At 40.8% G+C, this 26,846-nt stretch overlaps 4 protein-coding genes across 9 annotated transcripts; 1 reads left to right on the top strand and 3 right to left on the bottom strand.

The window, feature by feature from the left end:
- Positions 1-1,168: 1,168 nt before the first annotated feature.
- On the bottom strand, positions 1,169-11,412 carry LOC133465721 (serine hydroxymethyltransferase, cytosolic-like). Of its 4 annotated transcripts, none has more exons than XM_061748767.1 (12): positions 11,022-11,412; positions 9,594-9,653; positions 8,330-8,475; positions 8,083-8,198; positions 7,526-7,686; positions 6,899-6,980; positions 6,432-6,644; positions 6,247-6,360; positions 4,786-4,908; positions 4,089-4,205; positions 2,511-2,621; positions 1,169-1,873 (listed from the first exon to the last, which is right to left on the bottom strand). In XM_061748767.1, the coding sequence occupies exons 2-12, from the start codon at positions 9,627-9,629 to the stop codon at positions 1,701-1,703; spliced, it is 1,392 nt and encodes a 463-aa protein (XP_061604751.1). In that variant the 5' UTR covers positions 9,630-9,653; positions 11,022-11,412; the 3' UTR covers positions 1,169-1,700. The 4 variants fall into 4 exon arrangements, with proteins under 4 accessions (XP_061604751.1, XP_061604750.1, XP_061604752.1 ...); XM_061748766.1 differs by having other exon boundaries at positions 9,594-9,715; XM_061748768.1 differs by lacking the exon at positions 9,594-9,653 and having other exon boundaries at positions 8,330-8,454; positions 11,022-11,406.
- Positions 11,413-12,757: 1,345 nt separating this feature from the next.
- Positions 12,758-17,052, bottom strand: pdap1b (pdgfa associated protein 1b). Its single transcript, XM_061748770.1, has 6 exons — positions 16,898-17,052; positions 16,526-16,617; positions 15,694-15,780; positions 15,491-15,612; positions 14,496-14,647; positions 12,758-13,214 (listed from the first exon to the last, which is right to left on the bottom strand). The coding sequence occupies exons 1-6, from the start codon at positions 16,908-16,910 to the stop codon at positions 13,150-13,152; spliced, it is 531 nt and encodes a 176-aa protein (XP_061604754.1). The 5' UTR covers positions 16,911-17,052; the 3' UTR covers positions 12,758-13,149.
- Positions 17,053-17,247: 195 nt separating this feature from the next.
- Positions 17,248-19,038, top strand: bud31 (BUD31 homolog). Its single transcript, XM_061748771.1, has 4 exons — positions 17,248-17,614; positions 17,830-17,952; positions 18,169-18,335; positions 18,660-19,038. Exons 1-4 carry the CDS (start codon positions 17,521-17,523, stop codon positions 18,708-18,710), a joined length of 435 nt encoding a protein of 144 aa, XP_061604755.1. The 5' UTR covers positions 17,248-17,520; the 3' UTR covers positions 18,711-19,038.
- A 432-nt stretch (positions 19,039-19,470) lies between these two features.
- On the bottom strand, positions 19,471-26,695 carry smcr8a (Smith-Magenis syndrome chromosome region, candidate 8a). 3 transcript variants are annotated; one of them, XM_061748764.1, is made up of 3 exons: positions 25,556-26,694; positions 23,016-24,641; positions 19,471-21,705 (listed from the first exon to the last, which is right to left on the bottom strand). In XM_061748764.1, the coding sequence occupies exons 1-3, from the start codon at positions 26,155-26,157 to the stop codon at positions 21,270-21,272; spliced, it is 2,664 nt and encodes an 887-aa protein (XP_061604748.1). In that variant the 5' UTR covers positions 26,158-26,694; the 3' UTR covers positions 19,471-21,269. The 3 variants fall into 3 exon arrangements, with proteins under 3 accessions (XP_061604748.1, XP_061604747.1, XP_061604749.1); XM_061748763.1 differs by having other exon boundaries at positions 19,471-21,729; positions 25,556-26,692; XM_061748765.1 differs by having other exon boundaries at positions 21,325-21,743; positions 25,556-26,695.
- Between the last annotated feature and the right edge of the window lie 151 nt (positions 26,696-26,846).

A 26,846-nucleotide genomic window follows, 5' to 3' on the forward strand; every position in this document is an offset into this window, starting at 1 on the left:
TCAGTCATATTTTATGCATTTGAAATTTTCTGAGCATATACTGGTGTATTTGATTACTTTTACAGTAGTTTCAAATTATTTTGACTTTGCAAAATTGAACATCTAAAATGGACGTCACCGAGTCAGTATTGTATTCCCGTTTTCAATATAGGAGAATAATATACTGACCCCTGTAAACGCCGTTTGATGTATGTTCAATTAAAAATTGTTTATACCCTATACATTACTTAAATTGTTTATTAATTACAGTGTGATTAACCATATTAACGTGTTATTAACCTATATATATATATTAAAACCTTTTATTACATGGGTGTTGCAGTGCCTCATTGTATTATTTGATCTGTCAACCTTGCCCATCAAAGTCAGTAGGCAGATCCTAACACCTGATCCATTACTGCACACCAACTCAAGGCAAACCTAAAAGTGCTAATAATAATAATTAAAAAAACTAAAAGACTCAGCACTGCGAGCCCCAGGGTGCGAAGTGCAGGACAAAATTTCGTTTTGGTTTTGTTTTGTTCAGCTGTTACAGTAAGTAAAGCAGACAGGAGGATCTGTATCCTTTCATGCCAGAACAGTTTTATTGTGCCACAATGGACTTTTTAAGCTGCCACTGTGGTTCTTTGTATTTTTACTGAACATTCAGTCAGAGGGAACTATTTTAAAGGGAGAGATAGTGAAAAGATAACTAAATATTATAAGAAGACAAAAACAGGACATTAGCTGTAAGAAAGATAAGGAAAGTAAATCATTATATCCCTAGGACAATGACACATTATACAGTAGTGCTGCATGCTATAAAGGAAGGACAGCATAAAGACTGAAGGGGAAGCATGCAGGACAGAGGTTGTGGTCCCCGCTGTACAACTGAAGTGTGGTGGGAGTGCAAGTGAAGGGATACCCAGGAAGCTTGCATACTTATGAGTTACTGTATTTATTGCAATGAGTGAGGGGCCCCACACCAAGCAAATAAATCCCAGAGGTGAGTATCTGCAGACACATGCAAGTGAATTGAGACACTCACATGCACAATAACCTTCAAAAGTGACCTCGACTTGCTGCCCTTGCACCGTGGGGGATCAGGACCCCACCTCTCCCACCCACCCACCAAATCCCACTGCCCCCCAGAGATCAGTGTATGTAGTGCATTACCAAAGGGCATAGGGGTGTTTAATGCATTGAGTCTTTTAATGCAGGACACAATTTAAATACAAAGCTCTTTACAGAATTCCTCCGGCTCATTCCGGGCAGCTACATGCGGCTTCTATTTGTACAGATTGATCACAGCAGATATATCCACCTGAGGCACACTCAAAGAATGTACGCATTGACAAAGAAGTTGCATTCAAAAAACAAAAGCATATGTCCCTGGTGTTGAATACTGTACATGATGCTTAATCACAGAAAAGGATAGTCATACTTGGGGCAGCAAACTGCACAACTCATAAGGTATGGAAACCTTTTTAGAAAGGATGAATTTGATTTTGAGGTTTTAATGAAACATCGAAAGCAGCAGTGGACGAAATCACAAAAAAAATATTGAATGCCTGCTTGAACAAAAATGTGTCTTGAGCTGATGGCGTAAGGTGTGTATAACCGTATCAAATATACACATATAAATTAACATCTCCAAAATTGCATGCAATAGTTTCCATAATAATCTGTCCAACAACAACCATCAGTGTATGAGTCATCATCTAGAGCTCAGGGAGGCCAGGCATGGCAAAATGACCAGCGAAAGCTTCAACCTCTGTCCTGATTTCGGTCACACGCTCCTGGAACTTTTCTTCCTTGGACAACGCCTGGATGAACTCCTTCAGCGTGGCCTTGGGATCCAGACTTCTCTGCACCTCCAAGGTCAGCTCAATGCCTGGAGTGTAAAGAAATTAAAAGGTAGGGAGCTTTTTATGTTGAAATTCTACTCCAGACATTTTTTTTCTTTTTAAATCAATCTTGGGCTTAATTTGACCTTTATGAAGAGCCAGGAGGTTTATATAGTTACAAAAAACAAGTAATTTAGGTAAGGAAATAACAAAAATGGGAAGTGAAAACAATCGAATAGGCACTGATACATAATTTTTTTCCAGGTTCAGTCTTGCAAGTCTCATCCAAATCTTACACTATTGTGAGCGTAAATAGAACACATCTTGGCAGAAGGATTGCTACATGTACCAAAGAACTACAAATTTGACTACATTTTAAATTTATATAAATTAAAGTACATCAGAGCAGTCAATGTATTCTATGAGCAAATATCCAGACTTTTGCCTGGTACTTTAGTATACGTTACACCAATCTAAAGAGAGATAACATAAAAATTAAACCCAAGCTGTTTGTACAGTACCAAATAGCACATCATCAAATTATGTTTAAATTATATTTCATCTCAATTGGAGTGAGTTGTATTAGTAAGGCAGTAGCTTTATAGGTCTTGTGAATGTATTATCATTAGCATATGTCAATATACGATTATAACAGCCTCAGTGATGGAGTTGCACATCCTTAACCTCTGTGAAGGAAGTCTGCAACCTTCCTGAAGTCATTTTCCATCAAGCCTCTCGAGGTTAGCGCCGGGGAGCCAAATCTCAGTCCACTGGGCCGCAAAGCACTTTTGTCCCCTGCATGAAAAGATCAAACTATAATATATAGACACACACACACACACAGGGGACGGAAAGTATTCACACCCCTTACATTTTTTACACGTGTACACATACGCATTTTTTGTGTTGGATTAAAAAAAAGGGGGAAAATCACTGCATGTAAGCGGCAAGGCCGAAAACCAACATTGAATGCCCGTGAACTTCGATCCCTCAGCTGGCACTGCATCAAAAACCGACATCATTGTATAAAGGATACCACCACGTGGGCTCAGGAACACTTCAGAAAACCAATGTCAGTAAATACAGTTCAGCGCTACATCCGTAAGTGCAACTTGAAACTCTACTATGCAAACCAAAAGCCATTTATCAACAACACCCAGAAACGCCGCCGGCTTCTCTGGGCCCGAGCTCATCTAAGATGGACTGATGCAAAGTGGAAAAGTGTTCTGTGGTCCGTCGAGTCCACAGTTCAAATTGTTTTTGGAAATTGTGGACGTCGTGTCCTACGGGCCAAAGAGGAAAAGAACCATCCGTACTGTTATGGATGAAAAGTTCAAAAGCCAGCATCTGTGATGGTATGGGGGCTGTGTTAGTGCCAATGGCATGGGTAACTTACACATCTGTGAAGGTACCATTAATGCTGAAAGGTACATACAGGTTTTGGAAAAACATATGCTGCCATCTAAGCAACGTCTTTTACATGGACACCCCTGCTTATTTCACCAAGACAATGCCAAACCACATTCTGCATGTATTACAACAGCGTGGCTTCGTAGTAAAAGATTACGGGTACTAGACTGGCCTGCCTGCAGTCCAGACCTGTCTCCCATTGAAAATGTGTGGCGCATTATGAAGCGTAAAATACGACAACGGAGACCCTGGACTGTTGAACAGCTGAAGCTGTACACCAAGCAAGAATGGGAAAGAATTCCACCTACAAAGCTTCAACAATTAGTGTCCTCAGTTCCCAAACGTTTATTGAATGATGTTAAAAGAAAAGGTGATGTAACAGTGGTAAACATGACGTTGCAGCCATAAAATTCTAAGTTAATGATTATTTGATAAAAATAATAAAGTTCATCAGTTTGAACATTAAATATCTTGTGTTTGTAGTGTATTCAATGAAATATAGGTCAAACATGATTTGCAAATCATTGACTGTGAGTGCAAATGGTTGTTTGTTTCTATGTGCCCTGCGATTGGCTGGCAACCAGTTCAGGGTGTACCCCGCCTCCTGCCCGATGACAGCTGGGATAGACTCCAGCACGCCCCCGACCCTAGTGAGGAGAAGCGGCTCAGAAAATGGATGGATGGATGGATGTATTCTGTTTTTATTTATGTTTAACACAACGTACCAACTTCATTGGAATTGGGGTTGTGTCTATATATATATATACACACACACACACACACAGTATATGGATGTGCAAATTTTGCAGTAAGATCTGCAGCATCAACACTCAAGTACACAACAAACCATACCTGGACAGGTGTTCTTATTACAAGCAATAGCACAGGCTTCCAGAACCTTCTCAGCTCGTCCTCCATCTGTTCCTTTGCTGCGCAGGTCCAACAGGATAAGATGATTGTCAGAACCACCTTAAAATGCAAATATAATCATGACGTTCAACACTTGATCAAATTTAAAGCCTTCTAGCCTACTGATAACACTAACGGGCATTAAGAATTTCCCATTTACTGCTCCCCCATGCCGATCCCATTCTTCCACCCCAGTCACTAGTTGCGGGCTATTGCCCTCCTGCAGCGGTGGTGGCTGTCTCCCTGCAGCAGGCCTCGTTGGCAGGTGGGGGCCTCTTGATGTACCGAGGGTAGATGAGAGGTTGGCAGTTGAAGGAATCGATGGGTGTAGGTGGTGTTTGGCTGGGGGTGCAGTGGAATGTTCCTGCGTCCTCCTCCTGGGGGCTGGTCGAGGCGCTTTGGTGGTGCTGGAACACCACCCTGGTTGCCTGGGCATGGGTAGTGTCCTCCTGACCGTGTTCCTGTGCCATCCTGCCATATTTGCTACTTGTGGCATACCTTCCGCCTTGCCACTCCACATAGTATAGATAGAACCCAACTCCAATTTAACATTATAGCAGTCATATACCATTTATTCTGTTCTGTTGTTTTCTGTTTGAACTTCCCACTATTTATGCCAGTCGGGCACAAAGACACCTACCAGTGACAATCTTGTAGCCATGCTCAATGAGAGCAGTGGCCAGACCTTTGCAGTTCACAAGAACCTGCATCTGGTAAGCTTTGAACTCTGGTGTCATGGCTTGTTTGAGAGCTACAGCAACACCTGGAGACATATAACCAAAATAAATGTGAAATGCAGTGAAATGAGCAGATTCTATGTATCATTCATTTTTTCAGTTTTCAATTGGTAATCAGAAAATGAAAACAGGACTGATTATTTTGTTTTATTTCAATCTAATTAAACTAAAATATGTATAATACTTTATAATGTTAGGCTCATATCAAAAATACAAAATTGAAAAGCGGTCCACATGACTGAGATGAAGTTTAATATTTAATTGGTCGTGTTTACAAGTTTGGAAATGAGCATTACTAAAGATACTTCGCTTGTTAGCCAGCACAATTATTCAACTGAGACATACTGTAGTGTGTACTCATAGCTCCCTATGTATCATTGCATAATGGTTGAAAGAAAAATTTAAATAACGGTGGATTTGATGTGATTTGCCCCAAGTCTACCAGTCCATATTTGGTGCTCCGTGTGGACATGAATGAGTTGAGAACAATGTAAACGGACAGACAAACAGGAGTAGAAGCATTTCTTCCGTGTAAGTCGTAACGCATGAAGCTGATTACAGTAACGCTTCAAACATGTTTGTCCTTGATATACAGTAATATGACTGATGGCTCATTTGATGGCTTGTGGTTGTGGTCCTGACAGATTGTGGCAGCTAACAAGCTAATGTAGCTTTAGTAACGCTTGTTATCAAACTTTCAGGCCATATAAACAACACCAAATAAATATTAAAATCATACTCAGTCCTTCCATCCATCCATCCATTTTCCGAGCCGCTTTTCCTCACTAGGGTCGCGGGCGTGCTGGAGCCTATCCCAGCTGTCATCGGGCAGGAGGCGGGGTACACCCTGAACTGGTTGCCAGCCAATCGCAGGGCACAGAGAAACAAACAACCATTCACACTCACAGTCATGCCTACGGGCAATTTAGAGTCTCCAATGAATGCATGTTTTTGGGATGTGGGAGGAAACCGGAGTGCCCGGAGAAAACCCACGCAGGCACGGGGAGAACATGCAAACTCCACACAGGCGGGGCCGGGGATTGAACCCAGGTCCTCAGAACTGTGAGGCTGACGCTCTAACCAGTCGTCCACCGTGCCGCCCATACTCAGTCCTGTGGCCCATTTTTTCCATTTTGTATTTTTGATATAAGCCTAAAATTGAAATGTGAAAAAGATGTCATTTTTTAATTTTTTGTGTTGGATTTACAAAAAGAGGGGGGCAAGGGGGGAACCAAAACGAAATCAGTCACTTTTTACATTTTTTGATTGCCAATTTGAAAATGGAAATAACCAATTCAACACAGATTGAACAGGTACTGACATTAAACAGAGAACAATGTTTTAAATCTAATGATGTGGCGGACCTGCGATGGCATGGTTGTGAGGTCCACCCTGCAGCCCTGGAAAGACGGCCTGATTGATTAGAGACTCGAGATTGTACAGAGTCTCTTTCCCCTTGGCGTCTATGCTGCGCACACCTGGAGAAGTGCAGATGAGAATAAAACAGAACGCTTGAATACTCCAAAGATTTGATGACAAGAGTGTTCACCTTTTCTGAAGAATATCAGTCCAGCTCTGCAGCCGCGCAGCGTCTTGTGTGTCGTCGTGGAAACAATGTCACAGTAGTCAAAGGGTGAAGGCACAACTCCGGCAGCCACCAGTCCACTGATGTGTGCCATGTCTCCCATCAGATACGCACCATTCTCGTTAGCGATCAGCCTCATGCGGGCATAATCGATGTTACGGGAATAGCAGCTCGTTCCTGTGAAAGAAAGGAAACGAAACAGCGGTTTGATTTCTCATTTGTGTGTTCATTTGCGAAAGGTTTCCTCAACAGAACAAAATTGTTAACCCAGCACCAAAACAATATAATGGGTAAATTTCCAGTCAACACAGAATTGAGAATCAGACTTAAACTCAATGTAAATATCCTTCGACTTAAAACATGACATAGGCTTCAAAGCACAACAATATTAACAAAGCAAACAATACAATACATGCGAGTGCATAGACAACCTGCAATGATGAGTTTGGGGTGGAAAAGGCGAGCGTTTTCTTGCAGTCGGTCATAGTCGATGTAACCAGTTTCGGGATTAACCTGAAACAGAACGCCGTCTGATTAACTTCTCACCAGCCACAACTACAGTACATCTGACATATACAGGCAAATAATAATGATACACTGAACTAACCAACACTTCATTATAATTTACAACTAGGCGAATGGTACTTGAGTGATCGTTTTATTAATGAAAGTATACTGTGAGTTGTTTTCAATGAAATACAACAGTTCCTCTATACAGCCAATGACCTCTTGCGACTCAATTATCCAAATTTGTGAAAAACCCAGAAAATGCTGATACTTTGCATAAAATGGCTCTAATTACAAAATGATGAATGCCAAATTTTTGTGAAACCTACCGGTATGAAATCAAGGGTAAACATCTACATTCCAAATCACTTCTTAATTCTGGTGCATTAAAGTAAAACCAAACACTGTGTGTAATTGTCCAAATACTTATGGACCTAAATGTTCATGGAATAAGGCGCTTTTTTTTTTCTTACTAGATCAACAGTACCAACTTGAAATCTTGCTTATCTAACTGAATATTCAGTTGTATTCAAGCCAATGTGTGTGATCACCTTGTACGGCATGGACTCAAAGAAGATGGACGTTGCAGAGATTTTTTTCTTTTCAGTCATGAAGCCATGTGTCAGGTGACCTCCATCAGGAAGGTCCAGGCCCATGATTCTACCATGCGGTTCCACGATGGCGGTGTAAACAGCAAAGTTGGCAGGAGAACCTTCATGGAGAAGCATTTACATTTCTTCTTACTCAATTTGAGAGCCCTCCATCCATTTTCTGTACCACTTATCCTCACATTAGGGTCATTAGTTAGCTGGAGCCTTTCCAAGCTGGGTTTGGGCGAGAGGCTGGGTAACCCTGGACTGGTCGCCATCCAATAGCAGGGCACATGTATACAAATTAGACACTTATGCACAATTTAGAGTCTTCAATTAAGCATGTTTTAAAAATGTGGGAGGAAGACTGAGCAAATAGAGAACAACCCACACAAGCACGGGAAGAACAAATATGCAAACCCGGATTCAAACACCAATTTTGAGACTGTGAGGCAGACGTGTTAACAACTAGCCCACTGTGTTGCCCTTAATTTGAGATATGAAACCATATTTGTTACCTGAATATGGCTGCACGTTCACACCCCATTTGTCAAAATCCAGCCCATATGCCTCTAGCGCCCTCTTCTGGCAGAGTCGCTCCAGCTCGTCCACATGCTCAGTTCCACCATAATACCTAAATTGAGACCATTAAGAATATCAAACTCATTCATAATTGAAAGGAAAACTCAATCTCACTGCTCTCCTTATTGCATGCAATCCTACTCTAGTTCATAAATCATTTCACAAACATGTTTATTCTCATACCTCTGACCAGGATATCCTTCAGAGTACTTGTTGTTCATACAAGATCCCAAAGCCTCTAGAACAGCTCTGCTGGTGAAGTTCTCTGAAGCAATCAGTTCCAGCCCATACGTCTGCCTGTGCTTTTCCTTTTTAATTATAGAGAACACCTGAAACACATACAAAACAACCTGACACACAAACTTCATACAGAAGGATGTTATTATTGCTGCAGTTGCAAAAGTATGGATAATATTTAATATCAAGTCTGTGAATATTTTATGGATTACACAGCCATAACATATGGTAACAATTTCGATTATTCGGATTAGGTTCACTTCCACAGTCTGAGATCCACACACAAAAGATATGATTTGATTGACAAACTCACAGAAGTACTGTATTAAAGTTTATTATTCCAGTGGAAGTGACTAAGAAACACACAGCATCGTAATAAAGTGTTTCTAATATTTTGCACCTCTCTAATAGTGGAAAATCAAAACCAAGCTTTGAGGCAGATTTTATTTTATTTAATACAGCTCTTGTATTGGATATCATTACATTGTGCAGGCATTCATCACGTTGTTTACAGTGAATGTAAATACATCCATATTATATATAGAGTACACCCACATAAAAAGGTGCAGAAAAATATAAACAGCCCCAATTACTGTCAATTAGACAAATATAGTGGCTGTTTCGGAAATCACTCACTAACCACTATATAGAGCACTATATAATGGTTACGCCATTTTGTAGTGCTGTCCAAATGCTTAGTGATCAAATTCAGTGCCCTTTAGTACACTCAATTTCCCACAAAGCATAGCAAAAAGTAGTTACCAACAGATTGTCACTCACCAAGTCGTGATATACCATAATGCATTGAGTCTTCATAGAAGTAGAAGAATGGCAGGACTAGATGTGTCACAGACGGCGGGAGTGAACTTTTTGTATAAATGTCAATTTAATTTTTAACAAAGAAAACAAAAGGACATGTATTTTTTATAAAACCAACTTTTAATAATGTGCAGCAATTTTTTTTTTTTTAACCCAGGGCAACGGCCTACTTTGTTACTGTGCGACAGCTGTGGCGTCATTAACAGAGCGCCGTATAGTGTCTGGATGCTGTTATGAATCAGCTCACTTTATAGTCCACTGTATAGTGCAACCGTACATGGGGAGTAGGGAGTAGTGAGTGAGTGAACGATTTCGGACACAGCAATAATTTCAAAGAGGTTAATATTAAAATACCACGATAGTAGTCAAACATATTTACATAAACACTGACCTCAGCATCATTGACAGCCAGAGGCTCCAACATCATCTTGTTGTGCGAGTCCCATGCGTCCTTGGTGACATTATCGGCATTTGTTAAAGACATGCTTGCTGTTGTTCTTGCACAGTGCTGATCTAAACAACATAATCATTCCATTTTTTTACCCAATCGTTCGAGAAGAAGAAGATGTGATGTCATCATGCAATATGACAATGCTAACCAGGGAAGAATTACAATCCACTAAATTTGACATGACCAATAGATTCAAGCCCAGATCTTATCAGGAACTTAGTGTGATGGTTACATTACTTCATGTGTGGAACTTAGTCAATATGAACTCATCAGGCCACACGTCCTTTTTCCAGTGATTGAGAGCTGGGGTGGAAACAGTCGTAATATTTAAGTATTTTATTTGTCACATGTACAATATACAGTGACATTTGTTCTGTGCATTTATCCCATCCCCGAGGAGAATGGGGCAGTAACAGTGTTGCACCCAGAACTAAATCCATATCTTGTGTCTGCCCTTTGGCCAATGAAGCCCACTGGAAATCAACCTTATGTTTTATTTGTGGGAGGAAACTGGAGAACCTGGAGAAAACCCACATAGGCACGTAGGTTTATTGAAGACTCTCAAATTTAGTCTAACTTGTCCATAGGTGTGAATGGCTTGGTCTCTATATGAGCCCTCCGATTGACTGGCGACCAGTGCAGGGCTCAAACTCAGCTAGGCAAGGCTCCAGCGGACTGATGAGCATAAGTGCGTTTAATGTTTTGTTCTTAGTTCACCTGAGGGTTTATGTCAATGGCCAATGTGCAAAAGGGGGCGGGGGTGCATTAATGATCAAAAGCTTCAGTTGAAAAGTGCCTATTGCAACACTCGAGGCTCCACAAGGTAAACTTTGGATCACTGCATAAGCAAAGCAAATACACGACAGTTTAAACAAATCTTAACGCAGTCTGGTGGCATGGGTAACTTGTCCTCATACAGTTTTTAAATCACCAGATGTTGCTTACACTTTCAGAAACAAGAGACAAGTCAGTCAAATTCCTGTAAGAAAGAAAATTAAGACCATTTGCTGTGTTCACCTGACCAAGAAAATCGGCTGCACAGCAAGAATAGCTTAAAAAGTATCCATACAAAACAAATAGCTTTAACGTTTTATTTTTTAAATATACTGTGCATTAAACCTTAACCAACACGGTTTCCTAAGCACGTCAACCTATTTCAAGAAAAGTACTCTAGTCCTCAAGTTTAAATGTCAAGTCAATACAGACATTGCTACACATTCAAAAGTTCACATTGCATAGTCAAACAGAGACGTTCAAAATGCAAAACCTGGGGCTGATTATGTTATTTAAATTTTAACTACAACCATTAATCTTAATTAATCTTTCGTCCTGGCTGCAACCAAAATGTGTAGTCAACGCTGAACTTACCCAACGAAAGACGGAACGTGAATGTCGCTGTCAAATACAAAACTTATCACGAGGCACCCACGGGGAACAAGAGGGGAAAAAACACGGTGACGAAGGATAAAAGTCCGCCAAAGTTTAGACTAATCAAATGTGTCATTCTTCTTCGTTTGTTATTGTACGTGCAGCTTGTGCACTTGCGCGCCACCCTTCGCCGGGCGTGTGGTCAAACATGTGACCTACTTCTACCGCGCTACTACTACGACTATACCGCTTTACGTATGTAATGAGATCCGATACCTGAAACTGTGGGACGGCGCATTAGAAAACATTCTAACGCGACACAAAGAAGGTACCCTCAGCTACCACCTAGTGCTTTTCATTTGATTGTGTTATATGCATGACAGAGAAGTGCTTGATGCAACTTACTTCAACTTCTTAAGTTCCCAAAAAATATGTCTATTATGTACAGGATGTCCCAAAAGACACGATAAACTTCCTTTTTTTTTTAATTTTTTTTTAGGTGTCATCATGTCTCAGCGCCCTTTGCACAATGGTCATTGCAATGGACTATTGCTATATTAGTCATTCAAACCGCTCTAAGTGCTACAGGACTCTGCATCTTTTTGCACAATTGTCAAAAATAAAATAAAATTAATTGTACCGGCATACCAGATAACTAGCAACCCTATATTGCTCAGTGACTGTTTTTCTCTTTCATGTCTTTATGTCTCAAAAGGGTTGGTTCTCTGTCAACTGTCAATTGATCGTCTGTTGTCGTACTAGAGCGGCTCCAACTACCGGAAACAAATTCCTTGTGTTTTTTTTGGACATACTTGGGAAATAAAGATGACTCTGATTCTGAGAGGCATGAGGCCATTTGCATTGACATCTTAGGCTTTGCAGTTTTTTGTTTTTTTTTTAAATAAGCAAATCATTCTGTTGCCCATGGCTGGCCAATTGACATTAGTGCAGTATTGCAAAATTGCCAGGTGACAAGAATCGTTTGGTCCCAGACTGGAGTTCAATGGCAGCTTGTGAAGTTTCATGGCCATCACGACACTGCTCCAACACGTAGTACAATTTGTACTATCCAAGGCAAGCTTCTCAAACCGTGTCTGCTCATAACCACACAGTGGAAGGCCTGCAATTAGCACTGATGAAAAGACCGAACTCTTAGAGCAGGCATTTGCGCAAAGCCTGGGAAAGTCTATCCGGTGGGCTGCACTGAAATCCAGCATCAACAAAAGCGCGATTCAGCGGATGCTTTGGAGGGTGATAAATCTTTACCTGTGTGACTTTGGATTGTCCAATGGCATCAACTGAAAGATTGATTCTTAACAACCTGCTCATAAAAAGATACCCGTTTGATAACTTGGTACAACAGAAAAAAAATTTTGCTTTTCATCAAACAACTGTCCTACATAAGGCCATGGTTGGGGAATAGCTTCCTTCTCCCAATCTGTTGCTGCTGTTCTTAATTAGTTTAAATTCCCAAGATCTCAATCAATTAAGAGCTTAACTGCAGCTGATTTTCTTTCCTTTAAGTCATCTTGACATTGTATGTTTTTAAAAGCAACAAGTCTATTTTGAAAAATATAGGTAGTAAAAGTAAAAAGTTGTAAGCTACCTTGACCTGGCAGTTTGTTCGAGCTAGGTATATTGTAATAGGAACAGGATTTTTTGCCATGCCAACCGTCAAGCATAGTCTTAGGAGAAGCTACAGTTTCTGGAAAAAAAACAAACAAACAACAACAACAAAAGAACCAACTGCTGTATTGACTAATCACATTCATACCAGGTGACTCCAAATGAAGAAATTAATGTTTGAACATTATCATATTAATCTGAAATATTTTCACAACTCAGTTATGTACAGTGTAAAATCAGAAAGAAACATAACGCCAATTCTCAATAAGCAAAAGTGGACATTGTAAAATGATCAGTTTGATTCATATCATGTAAAAGCTCATAACTTCATTCCAATAGTATGTAAACCAGCTGCAGCTTTACCAATCCGGCCGGCCGTTATCCATGCCAAAATGCACCACCAGTAGGGTAAATACTCTTCATATCACTTTTTTTTAATAGTCTTAATTCATATTGCGTCAGTTCATAAAGGTGGTAAAATGTTTCTGATAAATACTCTGCATCATTTTAGTGAGAGGGAGTTTAACCCTTTAGCCGCTGCTGCTGCTGCTTCTTTTGCTTCTCTTGCTGCAAGGGAAAAAAGGTATGGATAAGGATATGGAAATGAGTTCCGTATCACATTTACAATTTCTCAATTATATATACACTGGTGCATGAGATACCAAATTTGTTGCGTGACCATGTTCATATCTCAAATCATCTTTCCCCATTTGAAATTAACTGAAATGCTATTAATCCATTCCAGCCTTCCAAAAACACCCCCAAAAAATTGGGGAGAAAAATAGCACTCAAGAATATTGTGCTTTCCAAACACATACAGTAATGACATAGTTAAATAGAATGTCCATCTATCCATACATTTTCTGAGCCGCTTCTCCTCACTAGGGTCGCGGGTGTGCTGGAGCCTATCCCAGCTATCATCGGGCAGGAGGCGGGGTACACCCTGAACTGGTTGCCAGCCAATCGCAGGGCACATACATACAAACAAACAACCAGTCGCACTCACATTCACAATTTACGGGCAATTTAGAGTTGTCAATTAACCAACCATGCATGTTTTGGGGATGTGGGAGGAAACCGGAGTGCCCGGAGAAAACCCATGCAGGTACGGGGAGAACATGCAAACTCCACACAGGCGGGGCCGGGGATTGAACCCCGAGGTAGACGCTCTAACAAGTCGTCCACCGTGCCGCTAAATAGAATGTAAAGAAGTAAAAGCTTTTTTCAACATTTTTTTTGTTTCAATTCAACAGACATTGTGGTGCTCTTCCTGATGTGCGCATCTTGGCCACCCAGGGGAGACAAACGGATATACTGTACATGGAGACGGTCCTCAGTAAGCTTGCAGTTATAGTAATCATTTTATGAAAGGATAAAGAATATGTACCTGTGAGTATTATTATATTGTCTGCCTACATGTGTTGCTGTTGTTCATTAGTGATTGCTTAAAAGTGTATATAACAGAGCGACACAGATAATATTTGTTAGCCCGTCTGTGACTTCAGCTTTGTTTGCCAGCATGACGGTAAACATAGTTATCTAAGGCTGTTGTTGTTGGTTGTTTTAAATGTGTAATTTTCTCTGTTTCATGTTTAGTTTGACAGTAAACTTTAATTGGGGAGGGGGGGGTTACATTAAACAGCTCGAAGCCTCTTTTTTGAAGAACTTAAACTGCTGCTTTTTCTTGAGTTAAGTTCACTGCCACTATACAGCGCCCAAATCTCAAAATTTTGCTAGCAAGTCAAAGCAAGCAAAAAAAAAAAATGCGGCTATATCTCGAAAAACTCAGTCGGGTCACTCGTATCTCAAGACATCACTGTATATTTTCTCCCCATTCAAGCAACATACCTTTTTTCTCTTCCTCTTTCTTTCTCGCCGCTTCCTCTCTCTGTTTCTTGATGATGGCAAGGCGGGCGAGGTCAGCTTTGGCTTGGTCAGTCTTCCCTGCTAAATGCATCTTCATGTAGCGCTCCTTTGCTTTCTGCTTCTCAATTTCTTCTCTGTATGCACAGAGTTGGAAAAAGACAAACATAAAAACATTGGTATTAAACTGGATGTTGCAAATAAATAAATTATTCAGTATTTAGATACAATACAGTCATGATAGTCTTGAACTGAAAAATTATCAATTCCTACAGCACAAACGGTGCCGTAGGAACCGTTTTTTTGGCCAAACTTGTGATAGTGCAATATAACGACACTTTGGTCCTTACAGTATGGTTCCAATACTGTAGGTTGTTGATATTTCCAGTACAAAATGTCAGACATTTGTACTTTTAATTTATCGAAAAGGGACAATTCAGTTGAACATAGCTGAATACTCTGAAATATGTTTAAGTTCATAGCTCTGGCGTATTTTCAACTCCTGCCCCAAGTTGTTATACAGTACATCGGACATTATTAACTTGCCACGGATACTTATTCTTCTCATAAGTATAGATTAAAAAAGCATGTGAAAACATCACCAAAATACAAAGTTTTAATAATTAAATTGCTAAAATGGTCTTTAACTGCCCCACCAGCTCTAAAACCAATCAATGTACAAATTAAATACATGGTAAAATGTTAAGTTCCTTTTAATCAAAGTATGTAGGATTACAGCATTAGGGAATTTAAACACACACACAAAAAATGCATTAGGTGTGCCAGAAAGTTCCAGGAATGGTGTAGCAAAAGATACCCAGACTACAAACGGTGAGTTTTCCGAATAACTGGTTACTAGAAACATTACCGAAGACTTTCAGTATACAAAATCAGTGGCCGAGTATAACATGCCTAATGTTTAAACTAAAGTGACATGATGGGGGCAAAAAATTTGAACTGATTTGTACGGAAACACACACCTTTCTCTCCTCGACAATTGCTTGGGCTCATCCAACTCGATGTGGGTCACCTTCTTGGACTTCTGAGCAATTCTGTTGGGGTTCTCGATTTCTATCAAGCCCTCCACACCTATTCTCTTCCTCTGTAAACACATCACAACAGCTCAGAGTGCATTTTAAATAAAAAAATAAAAAAAATTAAAATTACTGTGATAGGCTTGTACCTGTGAATTGTCATCGTCACTATCATCTGATCCTGATGCTTGTAACTTTTCTGTAATGTCATTCTGAGCTGCACCTTCATCCTCATCCTGAAACAAAGAATATAGGAAATCATGCATTTATCCCATAAGTAAATATTAAAATAGCCACGTTAGTCAGCTATTGTAAATATGTCTGTGCATCATCGTAACTGCATTTTACATGAGCACAGAAAGTGCAGACCTCCATCAAGGCGTAAACACTTGTTACCTGCAAAATCAATCAGTGATGACAGCTTGCTCCCTTCTGCAACTTTACTAGCTTTTGGCTATTAAGACTGTACAGGCTAGCGTTGGTACCATTGGTTTAGCATTACAGCTTCTGAACCAGTATACACAGATGAAAAACTCTTCAAATTATATGATTTGTCTAACTCATTATTTGCAATATTTCTATGATTTAAATAATTTGAGGTTTGCTCTACCCCCTTTTTAATGGCACATTCTGTAATAATATCTCTCAATTATAGTGAAAAAAAATTACTATACTGTATCAACACCAGTATCCAAGAACTCGCACACAAACAAAAAACACTAACAACAGTAACAAAATCATTCTCATTTAAAACAGGCACGCGCACACAATTCCTGGCAGGTATCAAATCCTGTCAATTTTACGGTTGTGACCGAAAAACATGAGGAGAACTTAGCAGTTACAAACATTTCCCTTTGTTTTCAGAGGCTCATTAAGTCAGTGGATAAGCAACTCAAATGTCGCTAAGCATGCAAGAGAAATGGTATGTATGGATCCTGGAAGAGGTCTATGGCATTTTCTTGTATAAGATACACGACTTACTGTCTTTCTCTCCTTCTCAGCCTTCATCTGGGCGTCGATCTCCTCTGGACTTGTGTAGGTCCGCATGCGACCCTTGTGGCCACCTTTCCTACCTACAGTGAAGATGACAGACGTGAACAGATTTACCCTGTTTACTACGCACAGTGGAGAAGAACATAGATTGGACACACATCTAAAGCATACACGTCTCTACACATTACATCGGTGTAATGTTATAATGCCATCAAAGCGAACACAAGCGTAAATTGATGCCACTCTGCATGTTCTTAAAGGCAAGAATCGTTACCTGCTTTAAAGTGGCTAACGCTTGCTAATACTCTGTAGAAATATGCAAATTCACTGAACAGTTGACATTTTACACAATCGTCTTACCTCCTTTAGGCATTTTGAGTAATAAATACTGTATATCGATATCAGACTAACAATATACATATATAAAAAACAAAAGACATTTAAGGCCGAAGTGACAGCTGGCTTCTAAAATCACAGAGCAACAAAATACAGAAGTGGCCAACGATTTGCCTGTTCAAATATCCTCAAAATGGAAAGAAATGGTCGGGCTATTTCAAACACCTCTCCGCGTACAAACCACATATTATAAATTTTTCCTCATGGGCTGACTTTATTATCTGTATGTTACGTGTTATTAAAAAAAAAAAAAAAAAAAAAGGCATTTCTGTTTTCATAACGGCATTCAACTTGTGGCCGAAAGTGATGCAATATCAAGAAAACGACTGCAGGCTATTTGCATCAATTTTGGCTCAGAAAATGTCTGCAAACTGACCTAAATTCACGTTTGGTAATAAATTAATGCCAAGTTAGTCTGGAATATGATTTAAAAGACATAAAAATAAATACTGTGTTATGACGTCAAATGTGAGACGAGTTCCCAATGGACCCCGATGACTGCTAATTCAAGGGCCTCAGACGTTTTCGATACCCAAGTAGGAAAACATTAGGTGCTTTTGTTCGTTTCGGGACTTGAGTGTAGCAAAATGCCGAAAGTCAAGAGAAGTCGTAAGCCACCTCCAGACGGCTGGGAACTTATTGAGCCTACTTTGGATGAGCTGGATCAGAAAATGAGGGAAGGTAAGCCGAAACAAGATAATTTAGCCCTTACGCGGTTAGGGCATTACTGTCTTTTTAACCAATGGTCACGAAGAGCTTTATTTATTACGATTGTAATTTAATGCAGGGTTTGAAACATTTTACTTTAGATATGGCGCTAACGTGTTGCCTGTTGTTTTCCACCGTTCGATATGTCGGACATTGAGATCCCCTTTCTATGGTCTGCTTCTTCCCAGCTGAAACTGAACCTCATGAGGGTAAGAGAAAAGTGGAAGCTCTTTGGCCAATTTTCAGACTGCATCATCAGCGTAGTCGATACATCTACGACCTCTTCTTCAAAAGAAAAGCCATTAGCAGAGGTAAAGGAGGACCATATTTAATCAGTATTATTTATCTCTTGATGTAACATCTTTTCCACTTGACCCAATTCAAACTTTTACCAATCATGATTCATTTGAAACGTTATCCTGTCAATTGTAACCATGTTTACTTTGCACAGAACATAATATATCAAAGTGTTATAGTCTACTAGATGCCAACCGAATGTTTGTTTTTCTTTGTGCGTGTCCTGGCAGAGCTGTATGAGTATTGCATAAAGGAAGGCTATGCTGACAAGAACCTGATTGCCAAGTGGAAGAAGCAGGGCTATGAGAACTTGTGCTGCCTGCGTTGCATCCAAACACGAGATACCAACTTTGGGACTAACTGTATTTGCAGAGTTCCAAAGAGCAAGCTGGAAGTTGTAAGTCTCAATGAGTATCCGGCCTCGCGTCCCGCCGGAACGGGCCACTGATTCCAATACATTAGTATAATAATTTTTATGATTATTCTGCCATTTCACTTTAAAATATTCATTGCATTTATAAACACATTTTTAGTACCAAACCAGACAGAGACAAGGATAGGATTATATTTGATACAATTCAGAGACCCATCTGCATGTACTTAATTTTAAATCAATAAACATTTTCAGTGGGTTGTTACTGTTTGATTGTATTTACAGTATGATGTGTGGTAAGACCTTTCTTACCCAATGTACCATTTGTGACTTATTGTCTCTTTGTAGGGAAGGATCATTGAATGCACCCACTGTGGATGCAGAGGATGTTCTGGTTAGGTGTAGAACATCAAGACTTGCCTGGCCTCCATTATTGCTCTCGCACATCTCAGTCACCTGCTACAGAAACTGTTCCTTACTTTGATCAACATTATTCCCAGCAATTGTCTTAGGGCTCTGAAGTACACTGAGAGTGGCCTTCCTGTATTCATTACAGTTGTTTTTCTGTGTGTTCTACTGTCTAAACCCCTTATCTTCAATACCTCTGAGGAGGACGTTTTCTTCAAGCTCTTTTGTTGTGATGTTTTATTTCATTCAAAGAGGGCTGGGTGAGAAGTTTTTTTTTTTAAACCTCTTGTAATAATTTGAATAAAACAATTCTGATTAACTTCTTGTCACATCTGTTCACATTCAATACTTGCAGTTTCTTAGAGTAGCCATTCACTTATAAAGCCACGAAGAGGAGCTTAGAACAGTTTGATTAAATTGTGCATTAATTAAGCTTCTAGAACAAGAATTAAGATACATTTAGACCAAGTATCATACTAATAGTGCAATTTATTCTAAATGAAGTTACTGTTGCTGCTCAGTGACTAGACTTGGTATGTTTGATTACAGAATTAAGTGGGGAGTTGCATTGTCCAAATACATCAAATCGTCCAAGCTTTCTTGAATTGAGTCTGAACATGCCACACTTCACTTTTCACTGTTTCTCCAGCTCCTGCAGAAGAATGAGCTGTTTTCCCAATTGATTTTTTTTTAGCCATACCACCTCAAAAGCTAGCACATTCATTGTGGAAACAAGTCACACAAACAAGTCTCTTGGAGCACTTCATATTTAATGATCTCTCGGTTGCATGAGTTGTTCACAGTGAACGTCAGGATCATCGATTCATTTAACTCCTGTGTGCACCAAACAGTGCAAAAACGGTACTGGATATAAATATTTTAATGGAAAAAAATGACCTAAAAGCATTGATATGCGATATATTTAAAAGGTGGAAAAAAGACACCGCCCCCCTCATGAAGTGATACAAAATGTGCAGAAATGATGCACCTGTAACTTAAGGACACTGAGTGATCACGTTAAGCACAGTGTGGTCAGATTACATTCACTTTTTTTGCATTACAGGGGAAAATTACTAAAACCACTAAGATCAGAAATTATTTAATAGGTCACATGGAACAAGCGGGGTTAAAAAAAAAAAAAGTCAAATGAAATCTAAGGTTGCTGCATTTTCCCCAAATTAAAATTGTAGTCAGGTGAATGAAAAAAAAAAAAAAAAGCCTCGATCAATTTCCATTGCTTGCAGTAGAAAGGACAGCATCCACAGTTCCACCATAACTATTTGCCCCATGCAGTTACATGTGTTGTGGTGGTTACAGAAGTACAGCAACACCACAAAATTAGCAACAGAAAAATGTGCTACATATGGATGACTCTTCTGTAGATTTGTTTCACAGCCCAATTTCAGATTTCCAAGGTTTATGGAACTGTTACAGGGCTTACTGAAAAAAATGAACTGAAAAAAAGTTGAGTTTTGTGATTACATCCAACAAAGAGCACTGATCAGGCAACAGTAAATCATATATATCTAACATCCTTCTTCACCCAAACCAAACTCAAGCATCCTGTCTGTAACAATTATTTCACCCATGATAAAGCAGAAACATTACCAATATAATAATTCACTGTGGTACAAGACAGTCTCATGCTGACACCACAACAATCTCACACCTTTAAGACAACAGTGAAATTCAATACATTAAGGTTAAATAGCTTTAAAGTTTTCCTGACTGAGTCAAATCCCACGAACATCCACAACAGCTGATCGCATCAGCAGGTTTTTTTTGTTGCTGTTGTGCACCCCTCAACAGAAAGTATTTGTTTGACAACATATTTCTTAGGTCATGCACTATCATGGGAGGACAACTGGATAAAATTTAACAAGGCTGAAACAGCCTCTTTACTTCATGTTCTCAAGAGTAAAATTGACTGTTAAAAGTCCACTTTTGCATGTCCATTTGGAAAAACAAGGACAATACAATTTTACTACAGGAATGTGGGTAAAAGAACTCATGCCCACTACATGATTCAAACAAACAGAGAGTGTGGTTGAAAAATCATCAGCGAGAATGCGTTAGTTGACAAAGGCGGAACAAATTTGCATGGTGCTCATGAAGTTTCATGGACAGAATATCATCACAATGCAAGTTTGTCTGAGAACAAATAAGCTATTTCTGTACATGAACAGCAGTGTCAAGTGTTAATTTACTGTAATTAAAAAAATATAAAGATACTGTACACGTGTGGTTGAGCAGGGACTGATCCCACAACATAAACCCAGTAATATGCAAATATTCACCATTTCTCTGTCACGTCAGGATTACAGTATGTGTGCATGTTTGAGTCAACATGCTTTCACAACTGAACCACTTACTGACATTCACAAGTTGCCTTTTTCCTACACACACATTTGACCAGAGAACAAGGCAGATATGCAGAGATAATACAATAAAACCAGTGCAGTTTGATCTTAAATTAAAATGATCATCTTCAAGATCAAGACCATCTTTAGTCCATTAAAAACCAAAAGAGTGGGGTCTCTCTGTAAAAGATCAGATTTTGTATAAAACGCTGGTGGTGTAGTTAAAATTAAAAGGCGCTGCTGCTGCACTGTGGCCGACAGAAGTGTGCAGGTAGTGTTGAGTGATCAGCTGGCTGAGGTAGAGCACTATCTGGCTGTCGTCCTCTCCCAGCCCCAATTGCTCCTGGAGGAAGCAGCGGCGTCGGGCCTCCACGCCATCCGGGCCCTCGGTTATGTTGACTGGCAGATGGAGATGGTGGGTGAAGGTGAACAGAAAGGCCTTGGCCACCAAACGGCACAGTATACTCTGCACGTGAAGGAAGTATGTGGAGCCACGGCGGACGTAGGTGCGGTGATCAGCCATGTTGGCGAGCAGTTCGCCACGATAAGGTGGAGAGCGCAATGTCTTCTGGTCGGCATCCAGAATGGAGATATAGCGGCTGTAGCGGGACAGTGAGTACAGCATGCTGGAACCCACAGGAGACGCCACTCTGAGAGACAAATACTGTATATATAATATAGATAAATAGTTGCAAGTTGCCAGCAAATAGTGTTGCTGATTACAGGAAAGCCAATGAGTTTTTTCAAAAATGTGAAATTTTCAATAACTTTTGGCCTTTCATCATTTTTTTTTTTTTTTTTTAAAAACAGGTTTTTTCCACCCAGCTTTTCATCTGTTTGATGCGCCAGTATTCACTGTTAAGATTTTGCTTTTTCATATTTAAGCCGTAATTGTACTGTATTTATTATTTAAATGTATTTATTATTTTATGTGTTTCTTAATTATGTTTTAGTATAGTTTTGCTAACTTTATACTAAGTTGTCATATTCAAGACTAACGTCACTTGACCGAGTATTCACAGAATGGCTCCTGATTGGCTAAAACGACTTCATGTTTATATTGCGCCTTGTGAAGAGACTTTTTTTTCCCCCCCAACAACATTGGTGAGTACAAAATATTTCAACATGGATTGGGTGGAAATTTTTTTTAAATAAAAATTGGCACATCCGTTTTGTCTCTTGGTTTTTGTTCAATAAAACATAATGAGGATGGTGTGTAGTGTATTGTTTTATAAAAGTAAAAGCTCATAAAAATTAGATTCTTAGGCCCACCACAAATCGAGCTACGCAGCCAAACAAAACTGAAGTGGACCATCAAAAACTACAGTTGGCGACTTCACCGCATACCAAGCGATTGTGCAGTACATCTACCAACATACTGCTACGGAAAAACTGTATAGTTTTTGAGGCGCCACAGTCCACACAGAATATACTGTACTGCATTATTTTTTTATTGAACCACCAAAACATGGCACAATTGTCAAGGAATAAGCAGATCGCCACAAAGAGAGGAAACGGGCGATAATAAAGGGGAGAAAGTGTCCATATTTTGAGAGGCTGCTGGTAACAATCGATCGTCCCAGAGCTTGGCAATGCCATGGCGGCTTGCTGGGTTTCGCTTATGCTTAGAACATGGAAATGCTTTTTTTTTTTTCCTTCAAATTTTGAATCACAGCAAAACCAGTCACTGGCAGTCGACCACTAAAACTAGTTGCTGAACCCACCACACTTCGTTCGCTGTGTGGCGGACCTTAGACACACATCCACAGATTCAGTAAATATAACCATGATGGCAACGTTGTTTGAGTCAACAAATGGAGAAATGGCCAACAACATAAAGATTGAGTATCCATAACTCATCTTTAATGATTAACAGATCAACCAAGAAGCCTTTGGCAAGGCATTATATTTATTTAATTTTTCCTTGAGTGCTTACCTTTGCAATCCAATAAGTTTCCACCTGTACAGGTCAGTAAGGGTGAAAGGGCAGCACAGCCAAGCTTGTACTCGCTCTCCACACTTCCCTGGAGCTGGTACAAATAGGGCCAGTGCTGAAACCAGCCGACGAACTCTCGCCTCATCGGCCCCAAGCACCACCAGCGTCCTGCCACTCAGCAAACACCAGAGAGCCTGCATAGCAAAAGGATACTGTCGCACGAACCTCAAGGCCCCTTGTCCGGCCTTCTTCTTCTGACGCAGGGTCAGCTTCCCCTCATTGCTGAGAGGGGAGGCAGTCCAATCAGAACCAGTAGATGTACTCATAGTACAATCAGACCCATCCTCGGCCGAGGTATGGGAAACTGCATCTCCTAGGAGTCCAGCTGTGTGGTTCTCTGAGAATGGGCATCCCACAGCATAGTCATCATGGAGTGGAAGTAGGGCCTGGGGCTCCTGGTTGACCACCAGGATTTGAGCATTCTGCAGGTGGACAGCGAGATGGGGCGCCACATCAGGTGGATTATCGAGAAAACCTTCATGAGTCATACAGCATGCAGCATCCATTGGAACCAACTTAGAGCCCTTCTCGCATCCTACGTCTCTGGTAGATTCTTCTAGCAAAGTCTTGGGTTTCCTGTCTTCATCAATAGCGTCCTCCACCCATTCACTGTTGCTCTTACCATTCAGATCAGTGTTGTGGATGCAGTCTGGGGTCAAGTTAGACTCATGATCCAGAACGTCTGGCTTTGGACTTGCTTGGTTGCTACAGTTTCCATTAGGTTTCTCTGAGCACTTCTGGGCATCCAATTTCTGGTCAAAATAAGAGCTCTTGAGATTGTTGTCTTCAAGCTTGAGGTCTCGAGTATGGCTAGTCTCAGAGGCAGCGTCAAAAGGCTTTGGATGTTCTGGTCCAAGTACGATAGGTACTGGATTCATAAGTCTGGAGTCATCTACAGCGTGGTTCACAGCACAAAATGGTCTTAATGTTGCCTTTCCATCAAGATCATCATAGTCGTCTTCACAGAGTTCCTCTTCAAACAGGAAGTTAATAACTCTCAGCTTCTTCCGCAGGGCTAGGTCCAAGCGTCGGGTGTGCAGGTAGCACAGGTCACCACGGAAACTACTTTCCGTCTCCTTCAGGAGCTCCACAGTGGCCTCGTAGAACCTGTTGTCACACAGCTCTTGGAGGGTCTTAAGGCGCTTGTCGAAACACTTTGCAGACTTGGCTTTGATCAACTGTGGCGTGTAGGACGGCCTGCGTTTAACATGCTCATATTCTTCTTCACCCACCTCCCTTTCGCTTCCATGACCGTTACGTCCCTGAACATCATTCCCTTCCTTGTCCCCTCCATCGGTGCAACTCAAGGGGTTAGCTAGCTTGGAATACTTGCCAAAGAGCTCTTCACACTCTCTCATACACTTCTGACATGCAACAGCTTGAGGGTCCCGGCGGGGACGATGGGGGTATGAGCTGATCTGTCTTAGAAGGTCTCTGTGTTCGTATATGCTCTTCTCCACATTGGCGAGCTCATTTGCCTTTTCCACAGCATGAGCGGAGTACATGCACTGTGGTCCCGCCTCTCTCCGCAGGCCCTCTTCCCTCTGCAGAACAGAGTGAGTGTACCTAAGAGGGGGAAAAAAAACTTGGTTGTCAATCAACGCCTATATTTTGCTCAGTAACTCCTGTCTTTATTAATTAAATGGTAAATATGAGGGAATTCACATAGCAAAGTCTGGATAAACAAACATTTTCAGCCGACGGGTGGGTGGCATGCTTGAGGGCGACAAGCATAACATGGTCAAACAGTGACAGAGCTCCATTTTCAGTCATAACTAGCACAGTCACCACAGACAAACGTTTATTACTTGACACCCATCTAAAACAGGACTATTATTGATTCAGTATATAGTATGGTATTAGTATTGTGACTGGGAAGCGAGACTAGTAGTTATGCGTCACAGTTCTAAGGTTTGGGGTTTAAGTCTCAGCTCCAGCCTTTCTGTTTGAATTTTGGAGTACATGTTCGCCCTGTGCTTGCTGGATTTTCTCCAGGTACTCCGGCTTACTCCCAAATTGCCAAAACATGCTTGTTAGGTTTACTGAAACTCTAAATTGTCAATAGGTGTTAATGTGAATGCTCGTTTGTCTAAATGTGCCCCGTGATTGGCTGGCAACCAGTCCAGGGTGTACCCCAGCTCTTGAAACTGTTCCAACTTCAAAATAATCACAAAACTCAGGACATCTTCTGTATGATTTCCCCAGATTTCCAAAATTCCTACTTTTCCCACCATTTCACATTTACATAGAAATAAATCCATTTGAAATCAATGAGACGTTTTACAAATTTAATGCACCCTTCTACATTTCTCAACTGATTTGACCCATTCCAACTTGAAAGTGTTAGCTCATTCAGTCTTGGGATGTGTCATTATGAAGTAAAATAAAGTCCTGTGTAATTATAAAGCATAAGGTGTCTGTGTACATGTTTCCTATCTATGTAAGAGAACACTGGTTCACTGCTTCAAGAAGGGACTTACTCTAGGTCTCGAAGCTTCCGCTGAAGTTCTTTGGCAAAAGCTCTCCGGTTCCCAGCCTTCAAGCACTCCGAGGCCTTTGAGAAGCGGACAGACAGCTCCTGAAACTGCAACATGATCTTCCTTTCATCTACTGAAACGTATGCCATACAGAATGGCCGCACAAAGCCCCTTGCCTCCAGGTCATACAGTGTAAGGTGATGGACGTAGGCAAACGCGCCCTCTTTAGAGTCACCCAGTACAACCCTTGAGTCCTCCACAAAACTGAGCCGAGGGTATCCGCTGCCAGGCGGATGCCCAACAAAGGAGGCCTGGTAGTCAACTGACATGATGCGCAGGGAGAAGTAGTTGAGATCAAAAGTGCCACAGACTTTGGGGTCATCGGGAATGGTGAGGAGAGGCTGAGGGCCCACCTGCTCAGAGAACTCTGAAATGAGGATGAAGTCTTTGGTGAACTTGGCGTAGGAGGTTTTGGCCCAAGGATTGGAGTCAGCCGGAGGATGGAGGGGAATGGAGAACTCCTCTGGAATGGCCCATGGGTCAGGAGTGATCTGACCATCATCAGCCTCTTTTGTGAAAGCCACCACGTCAGGTGAACCTATCATAGTGCTTTTGCGGAGCAAGGCATTAGAGACCACACTGTGCAGCTCATCTATCAATTATGAACACGCTGGCAGGGAGCAGAGCTGAAAGGCAGATAAAGTGAAGTCACAATGATCATTGTATTCTCAACGTCCACCAATAATTACAGAATATGTGGAAATTTGATGCCAGTGTTGAATTGTGGCATCGGGTGATCCAGTCCACACCATAAGATGCTCGATTTTAATACAGTACACCACACGCACGCAGGTCGGCGTCCTGCTAACAAAAGCAATTATATAGCGTCAATTCCAGCATCCGGCCAGCATCAAATCTTTCATGCATTGAACGAGACAATGAAAAGCAGCTCTTCTCTCCGTCTTCTCTTCATGTCTTCATTACCATCACGTTGCCTTGTTTGATCCACAGATGCGCCCAGAAATCACACCGCTAGCAGGCAGGAGCGACATAATCATCACACCGTGAGACTGACGCCATGTTTACCCAGCTGCTGGAGTCGAGTCAGGTGACTCTTCCACCAATCCGATGCAAGATTTCCACAGCGAAACATAAGTAGCGGTGAAGCTCAATTTAAATTTTAAGACATGTAATTGTTTCCCCTTTATTTAAATCCAGTTCTTGTAATGACGACGAAAAAAACAAAAACAAAAACAAACAAACAAAAAAATGTACCGGCATTACCAGATAACTA

This window comes from Phyllopteryx taeniolatus, chromosome 16 (genome assembly GCF_024500385.1).
Source record: "Phyllopteryx taeniolatus isolate TA_2022b chromosome 16, UOR_Ptae_1.2, whole genome shotgun sequence".
Taxonomy (NCBI): domain Eukaryota; kingdom Metazoa; phylum Chordata; class Actinopteri; order Syngnathiformes; family Syngnathidae; genus Phyllopteryx; species Phyllopteryx taeniolatus.

Bases quoted from the DNA above. Each gene is read 5' to 3' on its own strand.
- pdap1b (XM_061748770.1), bottom strand. The intron at 15,781-16,525 runs GTAAGTCGTGTA...TCTTTGTTTCAG, and splicing joins CTGAGAAGGAGAGAAAGACA to GATGAGGATGAAGGTGCAGC. The intron at 14,648-15,490 runs GTGTGTGTTTCC...CTGTGCATACAG, and splicing joins CAATTGTCGAGGAGAGAAAG to AGAAGAAATTGAGAAGCAGA.
- smcr8a (XM_061748763.1), bottom strand. From the start codon at position 26,157: ATGATAGGTTCACCTGACGTGGTGGCTTTCACAAAAGAGGCTGATGAT. The intron at 24,642-25,555 runs GTAAGTCCCTTC...TCCCCCTCTTAG, and splicing joins CGGAAGCTTCGAGACCTAGA to GTACACTCACTCTGTTCTGC. The intron at 21,730-23,015 runs GTAAGCACTCAA...TTTGTCTCTCAG, and splicing joins AAACTTATTGGATTGCAAAG to AGTGGCGTCTCCTGTGGGTT.
- bud31 (XM_061748771.1), top strand. From the start codon at position 17,521: ATGCCGAAAGTCAAGAGAAGTCGTAAGCCACCTCCAGACGGCTGGGAA. The intron at 17,615-17,829 runs GTAAGCCGAAAC...GCTTCTTCCCAG, and splicing joins GGATCAGAAAATGAGGGAAG to CTGAAACTGAACCTCATGAG. The intron at 17,953-18,168 runs GTAAAGGAGGAC...GTGTCCTGGCAG, and splicing joins AAGAAAAGCCATTAGCAGAG to AGCTGTATGAGTATTGCATA.
- LOC133465721 (XM_061748766.1), bottom strand. From the start codon at position 9,686: ATGTCTTTAACAAATGCCGATAATGTCACCAAGGACGCATGGGACTCG. The intron at 8,476-9,593 runs GTCAGTGTTTAT...TATGTGTTTCAG, and splicing joins TGGCTGTCAATGATGCTGAG to GTGTTCTCTATAATTAAAAA. The intron at 6,645-6,898 runs GTTGTCTATGCA...TTTCTTTCACAG, and splicing joins CCCCAAACTCATCATTGCAG to GAACGAGCTGCTATTCCCGT.